Source organism: Idiotropiscis lumnitzeri, chromosome 20 (assembly GCF_059441095.1).
Source record: "Idiotropiscis lumnitzeri isolate Australia: NSW breed Sydney's pygmy pipehorse chromosome 20, RoL_Ilum_1.0, whole genome shotgun sequence".
Lineage (NCBI taxonomy): Eukaryota > Metazoa > Chordata > Actinopteri > Syngnathiformes > Syngnathidae > Idiotropiscis > Idiotropiscis lumnitzeri.
This window is the reverse complement of record NC_142410.1, coordinates 12,682,538-12,698,830: the sequence shown is the minus strand read 5'-3', so window position 1 is coordinate 12,698,830 and position 16,293 is coordinate 12,682,538. Positions and strand designations below refer to the sequence as shown.

At 52.9% G+C, this 16,293-nt stretch overlaps 3 protein-coding genes across 7 annotated transcripts in view; 2 read left to right on the top strand and 1 right to left on the bottom strand.

Annotated features, from left to right (window-relative positions):
• ankfn1a (ankyrin repeat and fibronectin type III domain containing 1a) overlaps positions 1–8,334 on the top strand; it is a 38,786-nt gene extending 30,452 nt beyond the window's left edge. For all 4 annotated transcript variants that reach the window (XM_088284910.1, XM_088284911.1, XM_088284912.1 and 1 more), the window contains 14 exons: positions 185–304; positions 574–671; positions 890–980; positions 1,509–1,616; positions 2,208–2,307; positions 2,450–2,582; positions 2,797–3,129; positions 3,261–3,427; positions 3,972–4,146; positions 4,256–4,424; positions 4,657–4,823; positions 5,395–5,611; positions 5,687–5,879; positions 6,129–8,334. In XM_088284910.1, the coding sequence (XP_088141036.1) occupies positions 185–304; positions 574–671; positions 890–980; positions 1,509–1,616; positions 2,208–2,307; positions 2,450–2,582; positions 2,797–3,129; positions 3,261–3,427; positions 3,972–4,146; positions 4,256–4,424; positions 4,657–4,823; positions 5,395–5,611; positions 5,687–5,879; positions 6,129–6,771 (2,714 nt within the window). In that variant the 3' untranslated portion in view covers positions 6,772–8,334. The remainder of the gene's footprint in view (positions 1–184; positions 305–573; positions 672–889; positions 981–1,508; positions 1,617–2,207; positions 2,308–2,449; positions 2,583–2,796; positions 3,130–3,260; positions 3,428–3,971; positions 4,147–4,255; positions 4,425–4,656; positions 4,824–5,394; positions 5,612–5,686; positions 5,880–6,128) is intronic.
• Positions 8,335–8,461: 127 nt separating this feature from the next.
• nog3 (noggin 3) lies at positions 8,462–11,449 on the top strand. The gene has a single exon (XM_088284923.1). It carries the CDS (start codon positions 10,203–10,205, stop codon positions 10,857–10,859), a length of 657 nt encoding a protein of 218 aa, XP_088141049.1. The 5' UTR covers positions 8,462–10,202; the 3' UTR covers positions 10,860–11,449.
• A 671-nt stretch (positions 11,450–12,120) lies between these two features.
• On the bottom strand, positions 12,121–15,863 carry LOC148317861 (chromobox protein homolog 2-like). 2 transcript variants are annotated; one of them, XM_088283663.1, is made up of 6 exons: positions 15,731–15,863; positions 15,603–15,646; positions 14,704–14,769; positions 14,556–14,625; positions 13,914–14,281; positions 12,121–13,714 (listed from the first exon to the last, which is right to left on the bottom strand). In XM_088283663.1, the coding sequence occupies exons 1-6, from the start codon at positions 15,794–15,796 to the stop codon at positions 12,769–12,771; spliced, it is 1,560 nt and encodes a 519-aa protein (XP_088139789.1). In that variant the 5' UTR covers positions 15,797–15,863; the 3' UTR covers positions 12,121–12,768. The 2 variants fall into 2 exon arrangements, with proteins under 2 accessions (XP_088139789.1, XP_088139788.1); XM_088283662.1 differs by having other exon boundaries at positions 13,923–14,281.
• Between the last annotated feature and the right edge of the window lie 430 nt (positions 15,864–16,293).

The following is a 16,293-nucleotide window of genomic DNA, read 5'->3' as shown; positions in this document are numbered from 1 at the left end:
GTGCACGTAAAGAGCCACAAAATACTAAATTGTTGTTTCCTTCATCCAAGCAAATAAAAAGAGCGTCTTAATTGCAAAGCTGTCGTGAGAACGTGCTCATCAAATTCTTCTTTTCTTTGTGGCCACGCCATAGCTCGTACGAGTTTCGAAAAAGGTGTCGTTGAAAGTTGTCGTTGTCGCGCAGGCGCCCCCGAGGCCCCCGCGTTGGTGCGTCTGAGCGTGAGCAGCAGCTCCTCGCTGACCGTCACCTTCCAGGAAGCGCCAGCGCGAGTGCTCCACTCCGCCGTCATCACCAAGTACAAAGGTACGCACACGCGAGATGGGTCGCCCGTCGCCTCGGGTCGAATGTGCGGCTTCACGGAACAAAACAAGTTGCCAATGCTGTGCTGCCTGGGGAGTTTTTTTTTTTTCATGTGTGTGTGGGGGGGGGGGCTGTTAGTGGCATTTAGTTAGCCAGTTTGCCCGGAGCAGAGCAAGGCTAATGACATCATCAACATCATGGGGGGAGGGACATTATTGATTTGGAATTAAAGGACAAATGAAGCAATTGCTCGTCTGTGTGTGTGTGCGCAGTGGAGTGGAGTTGCCTGAAGGATTTCTCGCTGCTCGCCGGTGAGATGCTGCTGGAGAACTTGCAGAGCCTCAAATGCACCATCAGCAGCCTCACCACGGTACAAACCTCCTCCAGTCACATGACTCGACTTCAGCCGTTTTAGCACTTGGGACTTGATCCTTCAACTGGATGTGGACTTGAGCGCCACGCCTGTTTTGTGACGAGATGGCGACCATTCCATGTGATTGTGAAAGTGTCGCCATGACAAACCGTGAAGTGGCAAATGACTCCTGCGCTCGTCGCCGCTGAACGTTTGCTGTCGCTTTTGTGCCGCAGGGTCGCCTTTACTTTGTGCGAGTGTCGGCCTACAACATGAAGGGCTGGGGGCCGTCCGCGTGCTCCTTGCCGCCGTCTGCCGCGCCTTCCAGTACGTTCCTCGTCTTTCTACTCCATGTGAATGCGTGCGGCGTGCCGGTAGCGGCGAGCCGCCGAGCGTGTGGGCGTCTGTTTTTTGCACTCCGCTAATGTCCAAGTGGAACAGATGTAAAGAGGACTGTGAGCCGCAGTGCAAGCGCACCCGCCTCAGGGGTAGTCACTTGACACACACACACAGACAAGCCACCAGACTGAACTGAATTAATGAGCTGATTATTATTTTCTTCACTAAGCCATTGAAATGTTCCAGTGGAAATGCAATTTACAATTTGCAATTTGCTCGCCTCAACACGCTGAAATCTAAAGTTGCCGCATCGTGTACGTCGCTCGCCAAGTAAAGTCGTGGAGGCACTCTCGGTCGCTAAGCTGCTATAGCTAGTTAGATAATTGAGTTATTTATTTATTCGAACCAAAATTGAGTCAAAATGAGTTTTATTATTCAGATTTCACATTTGTAACTCACACTTGTTGACGTTCTTCCTCTTTTATTTATTTTGTTCTCCCTTCACTTCGACGTCAGACTGGCGAGAGAGCGACGGGCGCGAGCCCAGGAGGCGGAGCCACACGGAGGTTATGGAGCGCCTGCTGCAGCAAGTCCGCGTCACGCATTCGCACGACTGTAGCGGAGGTGAGCGCCACACCGCGCGGGAATCCTCAACTTAAGAGGTTTGCCAGATCCACGCCGACATTTGCTCATCAACATCTTTTGCTTTGTGTTGCGAGCGATCACCGTTAGAGTGAAATTGAAAAAAAAAATCCAATAAATAAATGAAGCACTTAAGGGGTGATGACGCGCAATCCAAAATGAACACACTCGCAAGGAGCTGCCGTAGGCCGCAGCTGGCAGTCGGCTCGTTTTGCAAAAGATTTCGAGATTTAAAGCGCTCGGCCTTGAATGTCTCGAGTTTCTTGTGCGTCAAACCTTTCGCCGGCTTCTGAAGCAGCTCAAGTTCGTGTTCGTTATGTCCGTGCCGTTTAAAAGTTGAAAGACCGCGCGGTGATACGGTCGGTCGGCCACGTGGCGTCCCGGCGTCAGCTCGACTTGTGAGCGTCTTCGGACTTCTGACGTCCGTTCGCAGGACGCCTCAAAAGGTCTGCTGTGCATCGGCGGCAAACGGAAGGAAAAAAAGACGGACCATCACGGGAGAGTGGGCCTGCCGAGCCGACCTCGTGGAAACCCCCAAAAAAAATGTTTTGCGCTTGTCTGTTTTTGACGCAGATGCTTCCAAGTTGCAGAACGGCAGCAGGAAGCAGTCGGTCTCCAGAAGTCTCAAACATCTTTTCAACTCCTCCAACAAGTTTGTGAAGACACTGAAAAGGTTTGTCGCTGTTGTCCAATCATTTGAATGTTGGAAACATTTCTCGTTGGTTGCAAAAAAAAGTGGGATTTGAAAATGTCACCAAAATCAAATTGCCAAAGAAAAGAAATTTGCGAGGCTCACTTCCTGCTGCGCGCTTCAGGGGCATCTACTTGGCGGCCGTCTTTTACCACAAGGACAAATTGCTGGTGACGGCCGAGGACCAGATCCCCATCGTGGAGGTGGACGACTCCTACGGCAGCTCCCTCATGCAGGACTTCCTCTGGTTCACTAAGGTTGGACTTCCGCCGTCAAATCAATCAAATGTCGTCCAAGCCACTATTTGGAAGTGAGTTGAGGAGTTTTATTGGGACAAACGTAGGACTTTGCTGCCCTCCTGTGGCACCTCGACATCAAAGTAACTTGAGGAGACCAAAGTCGTGCTTTGCCGCCTCCTTGTCGCATCTCGAGCCATAGTTTGACCGACGGCGTGTTTTGCGGGCCGCGCAGCTCTCGTGCATGTGGGAGGACGTGCGGTGGCTCCGTCGGAGCACGTCGGTGTCGACGTCGTCGTCGTCCACGCTGCAGGCGCGCCACAAGATGCTGAGCGCCGCCGGGCAGCTGCAGAACCTGCTGGGCACCCACAACCTGGGCCGCGCCCACTACGAGCCCATCAAGGATCGCCACGGCAACGTCCTGCTGGTGACGGTGCGCGACGCCGACGGCCAGCACGCGCTGCTCAGCGGCAAGTGGATGCAGGTGGCCAAAGTGCAGAGTCAGCGCAAGTCGCTGTCCACGCCCGAGGAGCCGTACGCCCTCGACATCCTCGTCATCACGCTGCAGGTGCTCGCCGTCCTTTGATTCCAACTGTTCAACATTTGATTGGATTTTGGAAGTACTAAATACAAAATAGAAAGTCATGATCAATGCATAAATCCTGACTTTAGTTTTTTTGGGTGCCGCGACCTGTTTAGGACATGGTGGCGTTCCAGCGCCGCAGCAGCCAGCGACTGGCGCCGGGCCTCTACCTGGGCTACCTGAAGCTCAGCAGCTCGGTGGACCAGATCCGGGTTTTGGTCTCCCAGAAGACCCCCAACGTGCTGTGTCACGCCCGCGTGCGGGAAAACGCCAACGTGTCCAGGTAGGTGTCCACGTGACGCTTTCTCTCTTGGGAAGCGAGCCGGACTTCCCGCTTCCTGTCTGTCGGTTGCAAGTTCCAAAAAGTTCGTCCATACGACGCCCGACGTTGAGCGACAACGCTTGCCTCCCTCCCTTCGCTTCTCTACCAAGCCGACCGCCGCCTTGTTTGTCGGCATGCGACGGACTGGCGACCGATCGTGGGTGTACGCCGAGCGCCGCTTGTGCGTCCGACCAGCTTGCAGGTCATCGTCTGGCGCCGTGGTAATAACGTCGTCGTGGCCTCCTCTTCCTCCTCCTCGTCTTCGTCACTTTTTGAACAACATGTTCCTGAGCGCTCCGTCTGTTTATTGGCCACCTGGAGACGGAAACCTCCAAAGTTTTTGTCACGTCGTCCTTCAGGATGCGCGCAGACCAAAGAACGAGCGACAGGAACAAGAAAATGTCTCGACGGACAGCAGATGGAATTGGAACCGCAAGACGGGCGAGCATCCCGCGAGGCCACCGTGCCGCGTGGCGAATTCACGTTTCCGTCGTTTTGTTTTCAGGGAGGAGTGGGATTGGATCCGCACGCTGTCGGCCGTCGGCGACAAGGACCCGGACGGCGAAGGCGGCTGCGACGAGGCCCCGCCCACACCCGAAAGCAACGCGCCGCTGCTCTACTACGAGCTCCAGACGGCCATCAAGACCTTGCTCAAGAACCTCAACCTACCTCTGCACCAGGTGCGCTTCTCGCTCATCAGCAAATATTTTTGCTGACTTGATTCATTGATGAGAAACGATTGCATTGAAATGTTGCCGAGCAATTTGCACGCAACGTGTCTCGTTGCAGGCTCGACACTTGCGCCTGTACAGCCAGGAAGTGGTGGAGCTCGGTCACGGCGTCTGCTTCCTGCTGCTGCTGCCGGCCGCCGACGACGTCTGCTCGGCCCCCGGCCAGTCCAACCCTTACACGCCGCTCTCGGGCTTTCTGCACCTGCCGCTGCAGATGTTTGAGCTCGGTAATAAAAAACATCGGTGACTGGGGGGCTCAAATCAAGAATACAATTTAGTTCTGTGTCTTAGTTTGCTGGGTCTTCCTGTGCAGCTCACTACTGCCTGGCACATTGTGGTAGAAAGTGGTACTACACGCTCAACTCCACTGTAGACTGTTAAAAAAAAAAAAAAGAAAATGCATGCTTGAAAATCTGCAATGATGACATTCTCGTGTGACTTGAATTTGTCTTTCTTCAGTGCACTTCTGCGCCTACAAGGAGAAGTTCATCAGTTTGTACTGCCGCCTGTCGTCCGTGCTGGATCTGGACGCCCTCATCACGCAGCAGGCGCTGCGGGAGGCCATCACGGACGGCGAGGTGGCCGGCGCCAAGCACAGACATCAGCTCATACTCGACTACATCCAGGTAAGCGCCGTGACGTTTGTGTTGCCAACGTTCTTTTTAACTCGGTCTGGCGTGACGAGCGCAAGCCGCCAAAGTGAACAATGGCCCATTTTCATCACAAACTTGTCAGTCTGTCAAAAAATTGTCGAGCGAAGGCAGCGAAGAAGAGAAATGTTCCCTAATGTCGTCGTGTGAAAAAAAATCTAATCAAATTCTTCAGTCGGCTGTCGGGAGCGCCGCCGCCGTTAATGCACACCGACGCCAAAACTGCAAGTGTGTGCTCCCTTGGCAGCCGTCCGTGCACTGAGTGTGTGTGTGTGTGTGTATCCATCTCCCTGTAATGTTTAAGTCTGGGAAATATATGCCCCAACCACAAATTGCCAAGAAGGGGGGGGTCACACAGTGTGTGTGTGTGAGTATCATTTTGTCATGTGTGCAAATGTTAACCAAAAATTCGGAGACAAAAATAACATGTTGAATTTAGCAACACGTGTGCGCGCTCGACGTTTGCTACCAAATTTGAAGTGAGCTTCAGGTTGTCAGGAGTTGTTTTTTTTTTTTCAAAATCTGTACTTTTTCACGTGGACTGCAGCAGCTGGACGAAACTCGTCGGGACCTCCGCTGGCTGACGGACGCGCTGCAGTACGCCCGCTACAAGAACCCCCGCGGCGGCGTTCCCGTCACCTGCCTGGTGGACGCCGGCGCCCCGGAAAGCGACGGCGACCCGCACAAAACGGACTCCACCTCCTCCGCCATGGACTACCTGCCTTCGCCTTCGCCCGAACTGTGCAGGACGAAGGCCATCAGTGGTGAGCGCCACCGTCGTCGTCATCATCAGCATCAGCAGCAGCCGTGATCATTCCCGCACCCGCCGCTGTGCTCAGACTCGCCGCTGGGCTCGGACGAGGACGCGTCGTCGGAGGTCTTCCTGCCCACCGACAGCGACTACGACTCCAGCGACGCGCTGAGCCCCCGCGAGCTGGACCTGCCCTACTCGCCCCCCCAGGACTTGTCCCAGCAGGCCGTGCACTCGCTGGGGGGGAGCGCCCCCGACGTGCTGCAGATCCACGAGCTCAAGTCAGTGTCGCTCGCTTTCACGTGGTGCTGCTTGCATGTCAACGCCGTTCCGAAATTGTTTGTAAAAAAAAAAAAGAAGAAATCTTTCCGGCCTCTTCATTCTATCAATGCTTCGTGGGCCAGATTCTTTGCGGCGGGCGTAGTTTTCTCATCCTTAAATGACCGGAACCCGCGTGACTATTTTTACTTTTGTCTCTCCACCCGTGTGTCGGCCTGACCATGTGGCAAATGTCATCTTCCGTCGTGCAGGTACAGCACCCCGCCTGTGAAGGACGTCCCGCTGTCGACGGTCCCGAAGGCAAAAGACGGCGCGCCGTCCAAAGACGTTGCCGCCTTCCCGTCGACTCTGCCTCGCTCGCCCTCCCTCCCCCGGCCCCTCCCCACGTCGCCGTCCCCCCGCTTCGCCGGCGACCTCCCGCTGTCCTTGCCGCTCTGCCCGGCGCTGTGCCACACCACCAAGACGCTGGAGGGCCTCTCGCAGCAGCTGAGGACGGTCCCCAACCCCCCCTCCAAGCGCAAGCTGCTCTCCCGGAGCCACCGGGGCCAATATTTCAGCGGGCCGCAGCGCTGGCTGAGGGGACACAGCGGGGAAAGCCTCGCGGGCTCCTTATCCGAGGGCGTCTACACCAAGCAGCGCGACCCGGACTTCCCGCCGCCGCCGCCGCAGGGCGCCACCTACGTGAGCCGCACCGACTGCGTCCTGGAGAGCCGCAAGGCGCGCCCCCGAGAGCAGAGACCCCACGTGCGAAGGATCTTCGCGGACGCCGGCATGGAGGCGGCGGCGGCGGCACAGGACGAAGGGCGGGAGCCGGACGGGGCGGCCGGACAGGACGTCGACTCGGACGACCAAACCAACGCTCAAGTGTCGGAGATTCTCAGCAGCACGCTGTAGACCCCCGAAGCCGTCGCACGCGTCCGCACGTGCATGGCCGCTTTTAAGCGAGCGCTGTTCCGTCTTCATGAAATCACGTTTGCCAATCAGAAGCTCCAAACATCGACATCACATGACTTGGTCGCCTCCCGGCGTGAAGGTACTTTTTTTTTTTTTTTCTCAAATCATTCCAAAATGAGTTTTCGCAGCCGTTGGATCGATAGATTTTGTGTGGACCAAAAGTCAACAGGCCATTTTTTTTTTTTTTCTTTTCTCAAGTGTCAGTGTGGCCATTTTAGGCGTAGCGCCCCCTCATGGCGATATCTGCTACTGTCCCGTTTCTCACTTGCTGTTGATGAGCATGCGAGGTCGCACTGTTCGAAAAGAAGCTCGTCTTGTCGCGTAGCCACTTCGGCCCAAAGCAGAAGCACTCTGGTGTCGGGTGTGCGCAAATGTGATCCGAGTTGGACCCGCCCACCTCCCAAAGTCCTGACGCGGCGGGACGTCAAGACATTTGCGCGCGTCGAGCGCCAATCGGACGTGATGATGGAAAACCAAAGTTGCTGGTTCAACTTGACCAAGCCTCGGACCTCCTCCCGGCGTCGACTGTTACTCGCATGATCTCCAATGCAAGCGGGAACTCAACTGGAACTTTTCACATTGTCCACCAAAACGAGACAAAAAAAGAAAAAAATGTGGTCAGTGGTGTGAATCTGGACGGGACCTGGTCTACTTGAAGTGACGGTTTTCTGACCATGCCGCAATTTGGGAAATACTTCCAATTGGAAACTTTTCATGGGAATGAAACTGCAAAAACGTGAATGTTGGTTTTTTTTTTCCGAGGCAGACGTCCATGCCAAACAAATGGCTCGACTTGCCCACATGCGAGTGAAGTTCAGAAGCAGAAAGTCTCAGCAACCCTTTCAAAATGTTAGGAAAAAATAACGGCCTCCCTTCTTCTTCTTCATCTGCGTGACGTGCGCCCTCACAACCAACAACGAGGCGCTCTAAAGCTGCCGTGCCAGCGCTCCAAAAGTCCAACTTTTGGAAAAGTTTTTAGCCTCTCCTTCATCTTCTGGCCGTTTCTGCACGACTTGCATGCACTCCTTGCCAACAACGAGGCGCTCTGATGAGAAGGATTATTTTCTGGGTGTCGTTTTGCAATTGCGCCACATCGTCACCGCTGCAAACCCAACAAATCTGTGAAATGACTTTGCAGGCTCCATTTTGTTTGATTCCCATGGCAAGTTTCCAACGTTGAAATTTCCCAGATTTTCATGAGCGCTGCGTATTTTTCGACTCGCTTTTGTGCTTGGCATGACGTGTTGTGCTCCAACTGGCATGCGCGTGTCGCCTCAGGACGTTTGTTTGCGTTTGCGTTGTTGTTGTCTTACCTGCTCGTCACTTCCTGTTGGTTCCTTCGCACGTTGCTGACGCTTTGTTTTGCTTTTTGGGACACACTCTTTGTTTTTGTTTTTATTTATGTTCCGAGGAGCACGGATTGTTCACGTCGCCTTTTTTTTTTTTTCTCTTCTCACAATTTTTAACGTGTGCACCTTGTGGAATAAAAGCTGATGGAACTTGTGACGGTGACGAGTCAACAAATGCACGCAGACGCGCTCGGAATTTGCCGGCCGCTCGCTGAATTTGGGATTCAGACGCCGCGTCGTCTTCGTCTCGTCTTGATTTATTCCCAAAACATTCCGTGGGCCGCTGTCACCTTTTGCGGTTGCGGCGAGGAAACTCTCGGTGCGAGCGGCGGCGGCGGCGGCTTGCGGAATGTCAGGGCCCGCTTAACGACTAACGTTGCGCAAGGCCAAGCTATTTGTTGCTAAAAGTTGCTAAATGTCACGTCTCATCTGGCCTGGACAAGCTAAGATGCATTTCCAAGCTCGCTTGTAATATTTGTTTTTGAAAAGTTAAGTAAGCGTCCCCCCCCCCCCCCCCACACAAACACACATTTTCAAAGTTGCTAGATCTAGCTTTGTTGGCGTGGAGGGCCGAGCCGCGGTGTCGGCGGACGTCGTGCACGTGGGTGCGAAGTGGACGGAATGAGCTCCTAAAAAACAACTTTAATATTTCACAAGCGATGTGAAGTGAAGCAAAAAAAAAAAAAAAGCCCTTCATCCATTTTGCGTCGATGACGGGGCCTCTTGGGAAAGGCGAGTTTTGCAACCTTTGAATCTTTGGCGAGGTCGAGGCCACGCGAAAAAATGTCTCCGCATCCTTTCAAATCAAGTCGAACGCATTCCTTCACTCCTTTTGGATCTTGAAGGCGAAACTTTGCGAGGATTTGCTCATGCCACTTTGTTGACGGCCAGTTGAAACGTACCCACAAATGTTTGTTTGTTTTCCTTGAAGTCATTTGGACATTTTGTCCTCACGGAACCGGAGTTTGTGGCGCGTTTGGCTCTCCATCTAGCGCGACTTGTTAACAGACACACACGACATGAAAACATAAAAACACATTGGTGTGTTCCCCCTGGTTCTGTCCCCCGCCCCGAGTCAAAGTGGAAGTTTTCTTATCTGAGCATCGCCTCAGCGCTTCGGACAAATTTCCGCAATCCGGCGGCGCCGCTCGCAAAATGACCGAAACGCTTCCATTCACGGCGGCGGAATGTTCCGTGACCTCCGCCAAGGAAGTCTTGTTTTTGTTGAGTGAGTCCAAACGTGAAAACATCGCATTTGGGTGGAGAGTGACAAAGTGGGAGAAGCAAAACCAGACGCGCTCGGCCGCTTCGCCTTCCGCGTCCGCCTGCGAAATTTTCTGCTGCTCCGCAACTTGGATGCGACACAAGAAAGCGAGCGCCTTCGTGCAACAAGCCAACAACGCTGGCACCGCGCACGTGCACGTGCACATGCAACACCAGCGCTGGCCCGACTACTGGTTCTCACATTCTGTCCTAAGTCAAGGTACATGCTGGTACCACTGATTTATTTTTACTTAAAAAAAAAGTACAGACTGAAACGACAAATATATTTTATATCATTTCTATTTGGAATTTTATGCAAATTGCCGTTTCGATCTACGGGGGAAAAAGCTGCTCTGCGCATAAAATAGTTGACTTCTTTTCGTTGTGTGTGTTGGTCGTTGTGTGCGCGTGTTTGTGTTTGTGCGTCATGTTTATGTTGCTTGTAAAAAGGAAATTTGTATTTTTTCTTCCATGCGTGTTATTACGTGCGTGTTTTTTGTTAGTCACGTACGCGTGCGCGTGTCTGGGTTGGTCCAGCATCCTAATGACGTCACGTCCCATGCAGCCCAGTCCAGTGGTGAATGATATTTGGGTGCACGCACGCAGCTCGGTCGTCAGTCGAGCGCAAGGAAGAAAAAGAAAAGTCCAAGGAGGGGTCCACCACAAGCAGAATCCGAACCTCGCCGAGACATGACGCGGCCCACGAGTCGTGACGTGACGTGAGGCGAGGCGGCCCAAACAACTCGACAGATTTGGGAGATGGCTCCCCGTGCGCATCCGCGACTTCCCTCCCTGCTGGTCTTGACGCTCCTTCTGGCTTGGGCCTCGTGCCAGCACTACCTGCTGCTAAGGCCGGTTCCGAGCGACCACCTTCCGCTGGTGGAGCTCAAGGAGGACCCGGACCCACAGCTGGACCCCCGCGACAAGGACTTGAACGAGACGGAGCTTCGAAGCGCGCTCGGCGCACACTTTGACGCGCACTTCATGTCCGTGCAGCCCCCGCAGGAGCAGGAGGGGGCCGCGGACGTCGCGCACTCGGAACCCCTTGCGCGCCTTCTCCTGCCCAAGCACATCGGCGCCCTGGACTTGGAGGCGCAGCAGGGCAAGAAGTCGAAGGCGAGCAAGAAGCTCCGTCGGCGGCTGCAGATGTGGTTGTGGTCGTTCGCCGCGTGCCCGGTGCGCCACGCGTGGAGCGACCTGGGCGTCCGCTTCTGGCCGCGCTACGTCAAGGCGGGCCGCTGCGCCAACAAGCGCTCGTGCTCGGTGCCCGAAGGCATGCGCTGCGCCCCCGCCAAGGCCAAGCGCTTGACGCTGCTCCGCTGGCGCTGCGTGCGGAGGAAGGCGGCCCTCAGGTGCGCCTGGATCCCGGTCCAGTACCCGATCGTGTCCGAGTGCAAGTGCTCGTGCGCCAACTGACCGACTGACAAGGGGCTGGCATGCTTTCGCGGCCTGGCGCATAGTTGTTAGATTTGACCGTTTACATGTTTTGCTCCTACATGACGATGCTATTTGGTCGCCCACCTATGGCACTTCCCATTTTGTGTTAGCATTAAGCAAAGCAGATTACGAAGAGCTAAATTTGGAATACACAATTTCAAGTGGGAGTGGCCAGAACGCTTTTCTTGTTTTAATCTGCAGAACTTCTGTTTGTTAAGAACGCGGTTCACTGCTGCTAAACAGTACTCATAGCTTCAATGTTTCTTCGTAAGTCAAAGCCTTGTATTGCGAAAACTCAAAATTGGGTCACTTGTATCTCAAGGCACCACTGTAAATATTCCCTAGCTTCTTACTATATGTAGGAATATTTATATGAAGAAAAAAAGAGGCTCAAAAACGAACACCAGGCCTTGTTTGGTATTTTGCTGAGTTCCTGCGATTACATTTTCTAAAGGACTTGTTTGTTTGGAATTGCGGAATTCTGTTGTCACTCGTTCTTTTTACTCAAACCTGAAGCTATTATGTACCAGTGCTCTTAATGTGTGTGTGTGTGTGTTTGTTTGTTCGTTCTCATCTTTCTGTCGTCATTTCGGAAGATGTCAACGTCCTCCTCCCCCCCCCCCCCCTCCCCTTCGTTACGGTTCAATTTCACTTCCTTTCATTGGGCCAATTTCTTTCGGAGTAAATATCCTGGTCACGCGCCCCTGCACCAAGATGCCACAAGGTGGCGCCAGAGCGGTGTTTACTAGACGGCGCTTTGTTGCCATCTTGTGGCGTCTCGAAAGGAGCAAATAAGTGAGCCGATTGTAAAATTCTGCAAATTGATGATTTATCTACTAATCGTGCGTGTGCGTGTGGCAACAGCGAACTACAGTGTTGCGTGCGTGTTTACTCATTCCAGCGCTGTGAGCGCGCCTTTTGCTTGTTTGCTCAAATTTCTTTGGGGAAAATTCCACCTCTGCAGCAACAACGGCACGAGCTCACGTAGTTAATATGATTGGATTTTTTTAAATATCAGTTAGGTGTTTTTTTTTTTTTTTACTTAATCCATCATGGATCAAGAGTTCATGTTAAAATCATTTCAAATCGTTTGTAGGCATCAATGAATCCGTTTTTTGTCTACGCTCGCTAATGAAAGCTCGACAGCGCCACCTGCTGTAGCGGCAGGTGAACACCATCAAGTCGTCTCCACTAGGTGATTTTATTTTGAAATGTTGAAAAATGAGGCACACGGTTGAGGTGGATAGAAAGATATTTACAGTATAAATTAAACGATCCTTTGTGTGTGTGGAATACTGCTGAGGAAACAATTAAATAACATTCAGAGCACCTTTGGTCCAAAACACACACACAAAAAAAAACAACAAACAGTCAAATGTCCAAATCGCAGATCACGAGTTGTGTCTTCGTAATGTTGTGGACCTGAACCTGAGGCACTGGCGACTTCCTACTTTCCTGTTTTGTCAATTTGAACAGGAAATGACAACAGCAACAACAAAAAGTGTCCAGCTGGAGGATTTGGCGTGACATTGGCGCGGTTCACGCTGCCCAGCGGGCAAATTGGCACATCGGAGGCGGAACGGTCGAGCCAGGCTGACATTTGACAGTCCCTCAATTAGATGATGACATGCTAATTAGCACACCTGTGAGAGCGATATCTTCACTCGGCCCTCGCGACTTCTCGCATTTAATTAAATGCGTGGCGACGATCGCTTGCGTGTGGAAAACTTCCAACGACCATCCCGCATAGCTACTTTACATTTTGCTGGCAGTTCCGCCCTCATACACCGCCGACGTTCCGCTTCCGATGAAGCTGACCAATTTGCGGCTAAACTGAGCCATCCGCCATCCCGCGCGGCGGCGGCCGTGGCGGACGGCGCCAGAGTGGCTAGTGGTTGCGCGCGTTAAAGAAGCCCACGCTGGTGGGTGACTCCTTGACAGTGACGGTAATGAAGTTGGCAGTGACATCGGTGACAGAAACGTGTTCCAGAAGGTTTCTCGTGGGCCGCCAGTCCGTCTCGGCGTCCAACTCGGTAGCGTCCAAGCTAGGCCGACCGTCGCTAGGATACGAAGCGGCGTCCCGCTCCCATTCACCGCTGCTGCTGTCGTCCGAGTCGCCGGTGCTGAGCTCGTTAAGCCCGCGGCCGGACTTGCGCTCGTCCGGCCGCCCGCCGCCCGACGTGTCCTTCCTGGCCTTCTCGGCGGCGCCCCCTGCAGGCACGACCGGACGCTGCCCACCGGGAGTGACGCACGAGTCTCGAATGACGACTAGGCTGCCGCTCCGCGAGCTGGAGCGCACCGCCGCGCCGCTGTTGCCCTGATGGCCGGCCAGCGGCGTCTTGGTCACACTGTGGTGGTTGAGCGCCCGCAGGCCGAGCGTCTGATTGGTCGGCCGCTGCGAGGACGACGACTGCGCTTTGACGAGCGCTCGCTTGTGTTGGAGCAAAGCCGCGTGGCCGCTGTGGCTATCCTGCCTCCTCAGCGGCGGCACGGGGCGTTGCGCCGTCAGCTGGCCGCCCCCGAAGACAGCTCTCATAGGGGGCGGAGTCCCTTTGAGGGCGTCGCCACGGCCGCTGCCGCCGGGCCCCGACATGGAGCGTTTGAGCTCGCCGTGCGACGTCTTCCTTTGCGGCGAGCCGCCAGCTTTGCTGAGCGAGTGCGACGATTCGGGCGCGGGGCGGTTCCAAGCGCAGCCCCCTTTGGATGCGGCCGACACCTGGGAGAAAACCGAGCTCTGTGCAGCGCCGTGGAGGTCTCTGGCACTCCGGCTAAGTCCCGTGTAGGTGAAGCTCGCCGGCTGCAGCGGCTTCTTAATCCCCGGCCGGGACTCCACCCTGGGAAAGCACAACAAAGCTTTTTAAAGGTACGTATCGACAGCAATTCATCCTTTGTCTTCATGATTCTGAATATATTGACGCCATTAAGTAGGAAATCACATTTTGGAGCTATTAACCGCACTTGTTTGTTTACATTCAAACGTGAACTGCAGCCAAGGCGAGTGACATTGTGCACGCCGTATAAACGGTTTCGTACTTTCCATACTTGCGTAGGAAGGCCGGCAGCATCTGGTGGTGGCTCGGGACCGAGGGCAAAGGCGGCGTCCTGCTTTTGGCGTGCCTCAAAGCGCCCACGTCGGCGTGAAGCGCCTTCCGCCCGCGCTTCTTGCGATGAGGCTCGGCCTTGGCGGGGAGAATCTGAGGCCTCCTTTGGGGGGCGGGGAGCAGCCGGGGGCCCGCCACTGTGGCTGTCCCCGCCCCCGTGGCCATCGCCGCCCCCTTGGCTTTCTTGCGCTCACGCTCCTCCTCGTCGTCTTCCTCGGACGATGACGCCGCCGACGAAGACACGCCGGAGAACGACGACGAGGATAAGCGGCTGTCCTTTGCGGCGGCTGGAACTGGAAGCTGAAGGTGGGCAGCGAGCAACAAAGATCAGAAAATACAATTTGTCAAAAAAAAAAAAAGCAAACCAAATAAAAACAAGGTATACATTTTAACGCATAAAAATAGTAGGAATTAAGTACAAATGTAATAAATATCCAAATAAAATACGAAAATATGAGCAATAAAAGAGATTTCCAAACAATGGTATGATCTCGAGTTTTAAATGACACAAAGACAAGATTTTCTTTTTCTTTTTTTTCCCTCGGCTTTTGAGAAGAAAATGAATAGAAATTACCGGAAACTTGCGCGGTCGTCCTCTCGGCCGCTTTCCTTTCGTCTGGAACAAAAGTTCTCGCTCTTGTTCCCTAAAATGACCGAAATGAATCAACGTCTCAATTCGCATGTCGTGTTGTTATTACAATCCAATTAGTCACAACACAAACCTTTTGTGAAAGGCCGCAAGTAACCTCGGGTCCAAAATGTTCTCCTCGGGCTCCCAACTGTTGTGCCTAAAAGCACAAGATCACAACACACGTGAGGAACCGCATCCGTCCAAATGTTACGCCTCGAACTTGGCCGAGGTTTTCATTTCTTATTCATTTTTTATACTATCACGGGCACACTATTTGCTATATTGCTCAAGTTGAAATAAGTTGCAAGATGCCGGTGATGAGCGTCCTACCCTGCACACTCAGGTTGACATATTTGCACACGTCTACTTTATTTGCTACCGAATTACAATTACAATTCGATGACAATGTGTATTTTGTTGCCTTGTTCTTTGACTCTTGTCAATAAAGTTGAATCTCATTGAACAGCCTCCGATGCGTAACAAGCTTGTTATAACAACAAAACAGCACAATACACAGCAAAATAGCAAAACAAAAATAGAGAATAAGACAGTGCCCACATGAAAACGTCACATTTGCTCACATTTTTTCTTATTAGGATTGATTCGATGTGACTTGTTGTTTTAGAAGAGGAAGAATAACCTAATTGAAAATAAAACCAATTCAAATGAGCTCTTCTGAAAACAAGCAACAAAAAGCAGATAAACGAGTACAAAAAGCGGCAGCTTTTTTTTTGCCTGTAGAGCTCGCTGAGACAAAAAGAAGGCAGCACCTCGCACAACGGCAACCAGAAGCGAGAGAAAAAGCAGCAACAATGCCCATGTTTTGCTCTTTTTCTTTTTCTTCTTCTTGTTTTGTCATTTTGTCGGCTGGCCGTTTTCCAGCCTTGCGAGCTCGCCATGCGTGCGCGTGCCTGCGCGTCCACGGGTGCATGTGTGTGCGTGCGTGCTCGATTAGCCTCTGCGGCTAGCCGAGAGAGGCTAGCTACTTACTTGGACGACCACCCTCTCCACTTGACAAGATACTCGAACTTGCCCTGCAAAAGAGCACAAAGGCGATCTTATAGGAGCTTCCTGGAGGGCCGCTGCCCCCCTCCCGGTCCGCCTTGGGGCTCACTCACCTTCCTCGGCCGCTTGCTGAGGATGCATTCGGCATCAAATACCTGGCCCACTGTCACCCCCTCCATTGCTCACACCAGCAGGACGGCCGGGAAACACACGCGCCTTTTTGGGCGCGCGCGGCCACCGTAGGCGCTTGGCGCTGGTTCGCGTCAATGCTTAATTGGCTTCCAAATTACAAAAGTAGATTGAAATGTTTGGTTATGGAGCGTTTTTCAATTTGGCACTTTTCTAAAACACAGGCAAAAACGTGCCACTATTGTGTTGTAATTAAATGCTAATAACTTATAAAACAAAAACGCAGATACTTATGTGAGAGTGTCTTCCGTTACTTCATTTCTCGCTGTGAATTCGCTCAAGAATATTACAAATGAGATGCTTTTGCATCAGTTGTTTCAGAATTATTGCAAAAAGTGAAATATAATATTGACTGTACAACTGGTGCAAATGGAGATGTGGATGGGCTGTCACTTGTATAGCGCTTTTCTTCCTACGGAATAATTGTATAAACACTGGTAAGTATATATGCACGCGTTAAAAAATGTTCAGTCGGTCTCGCCGGGCT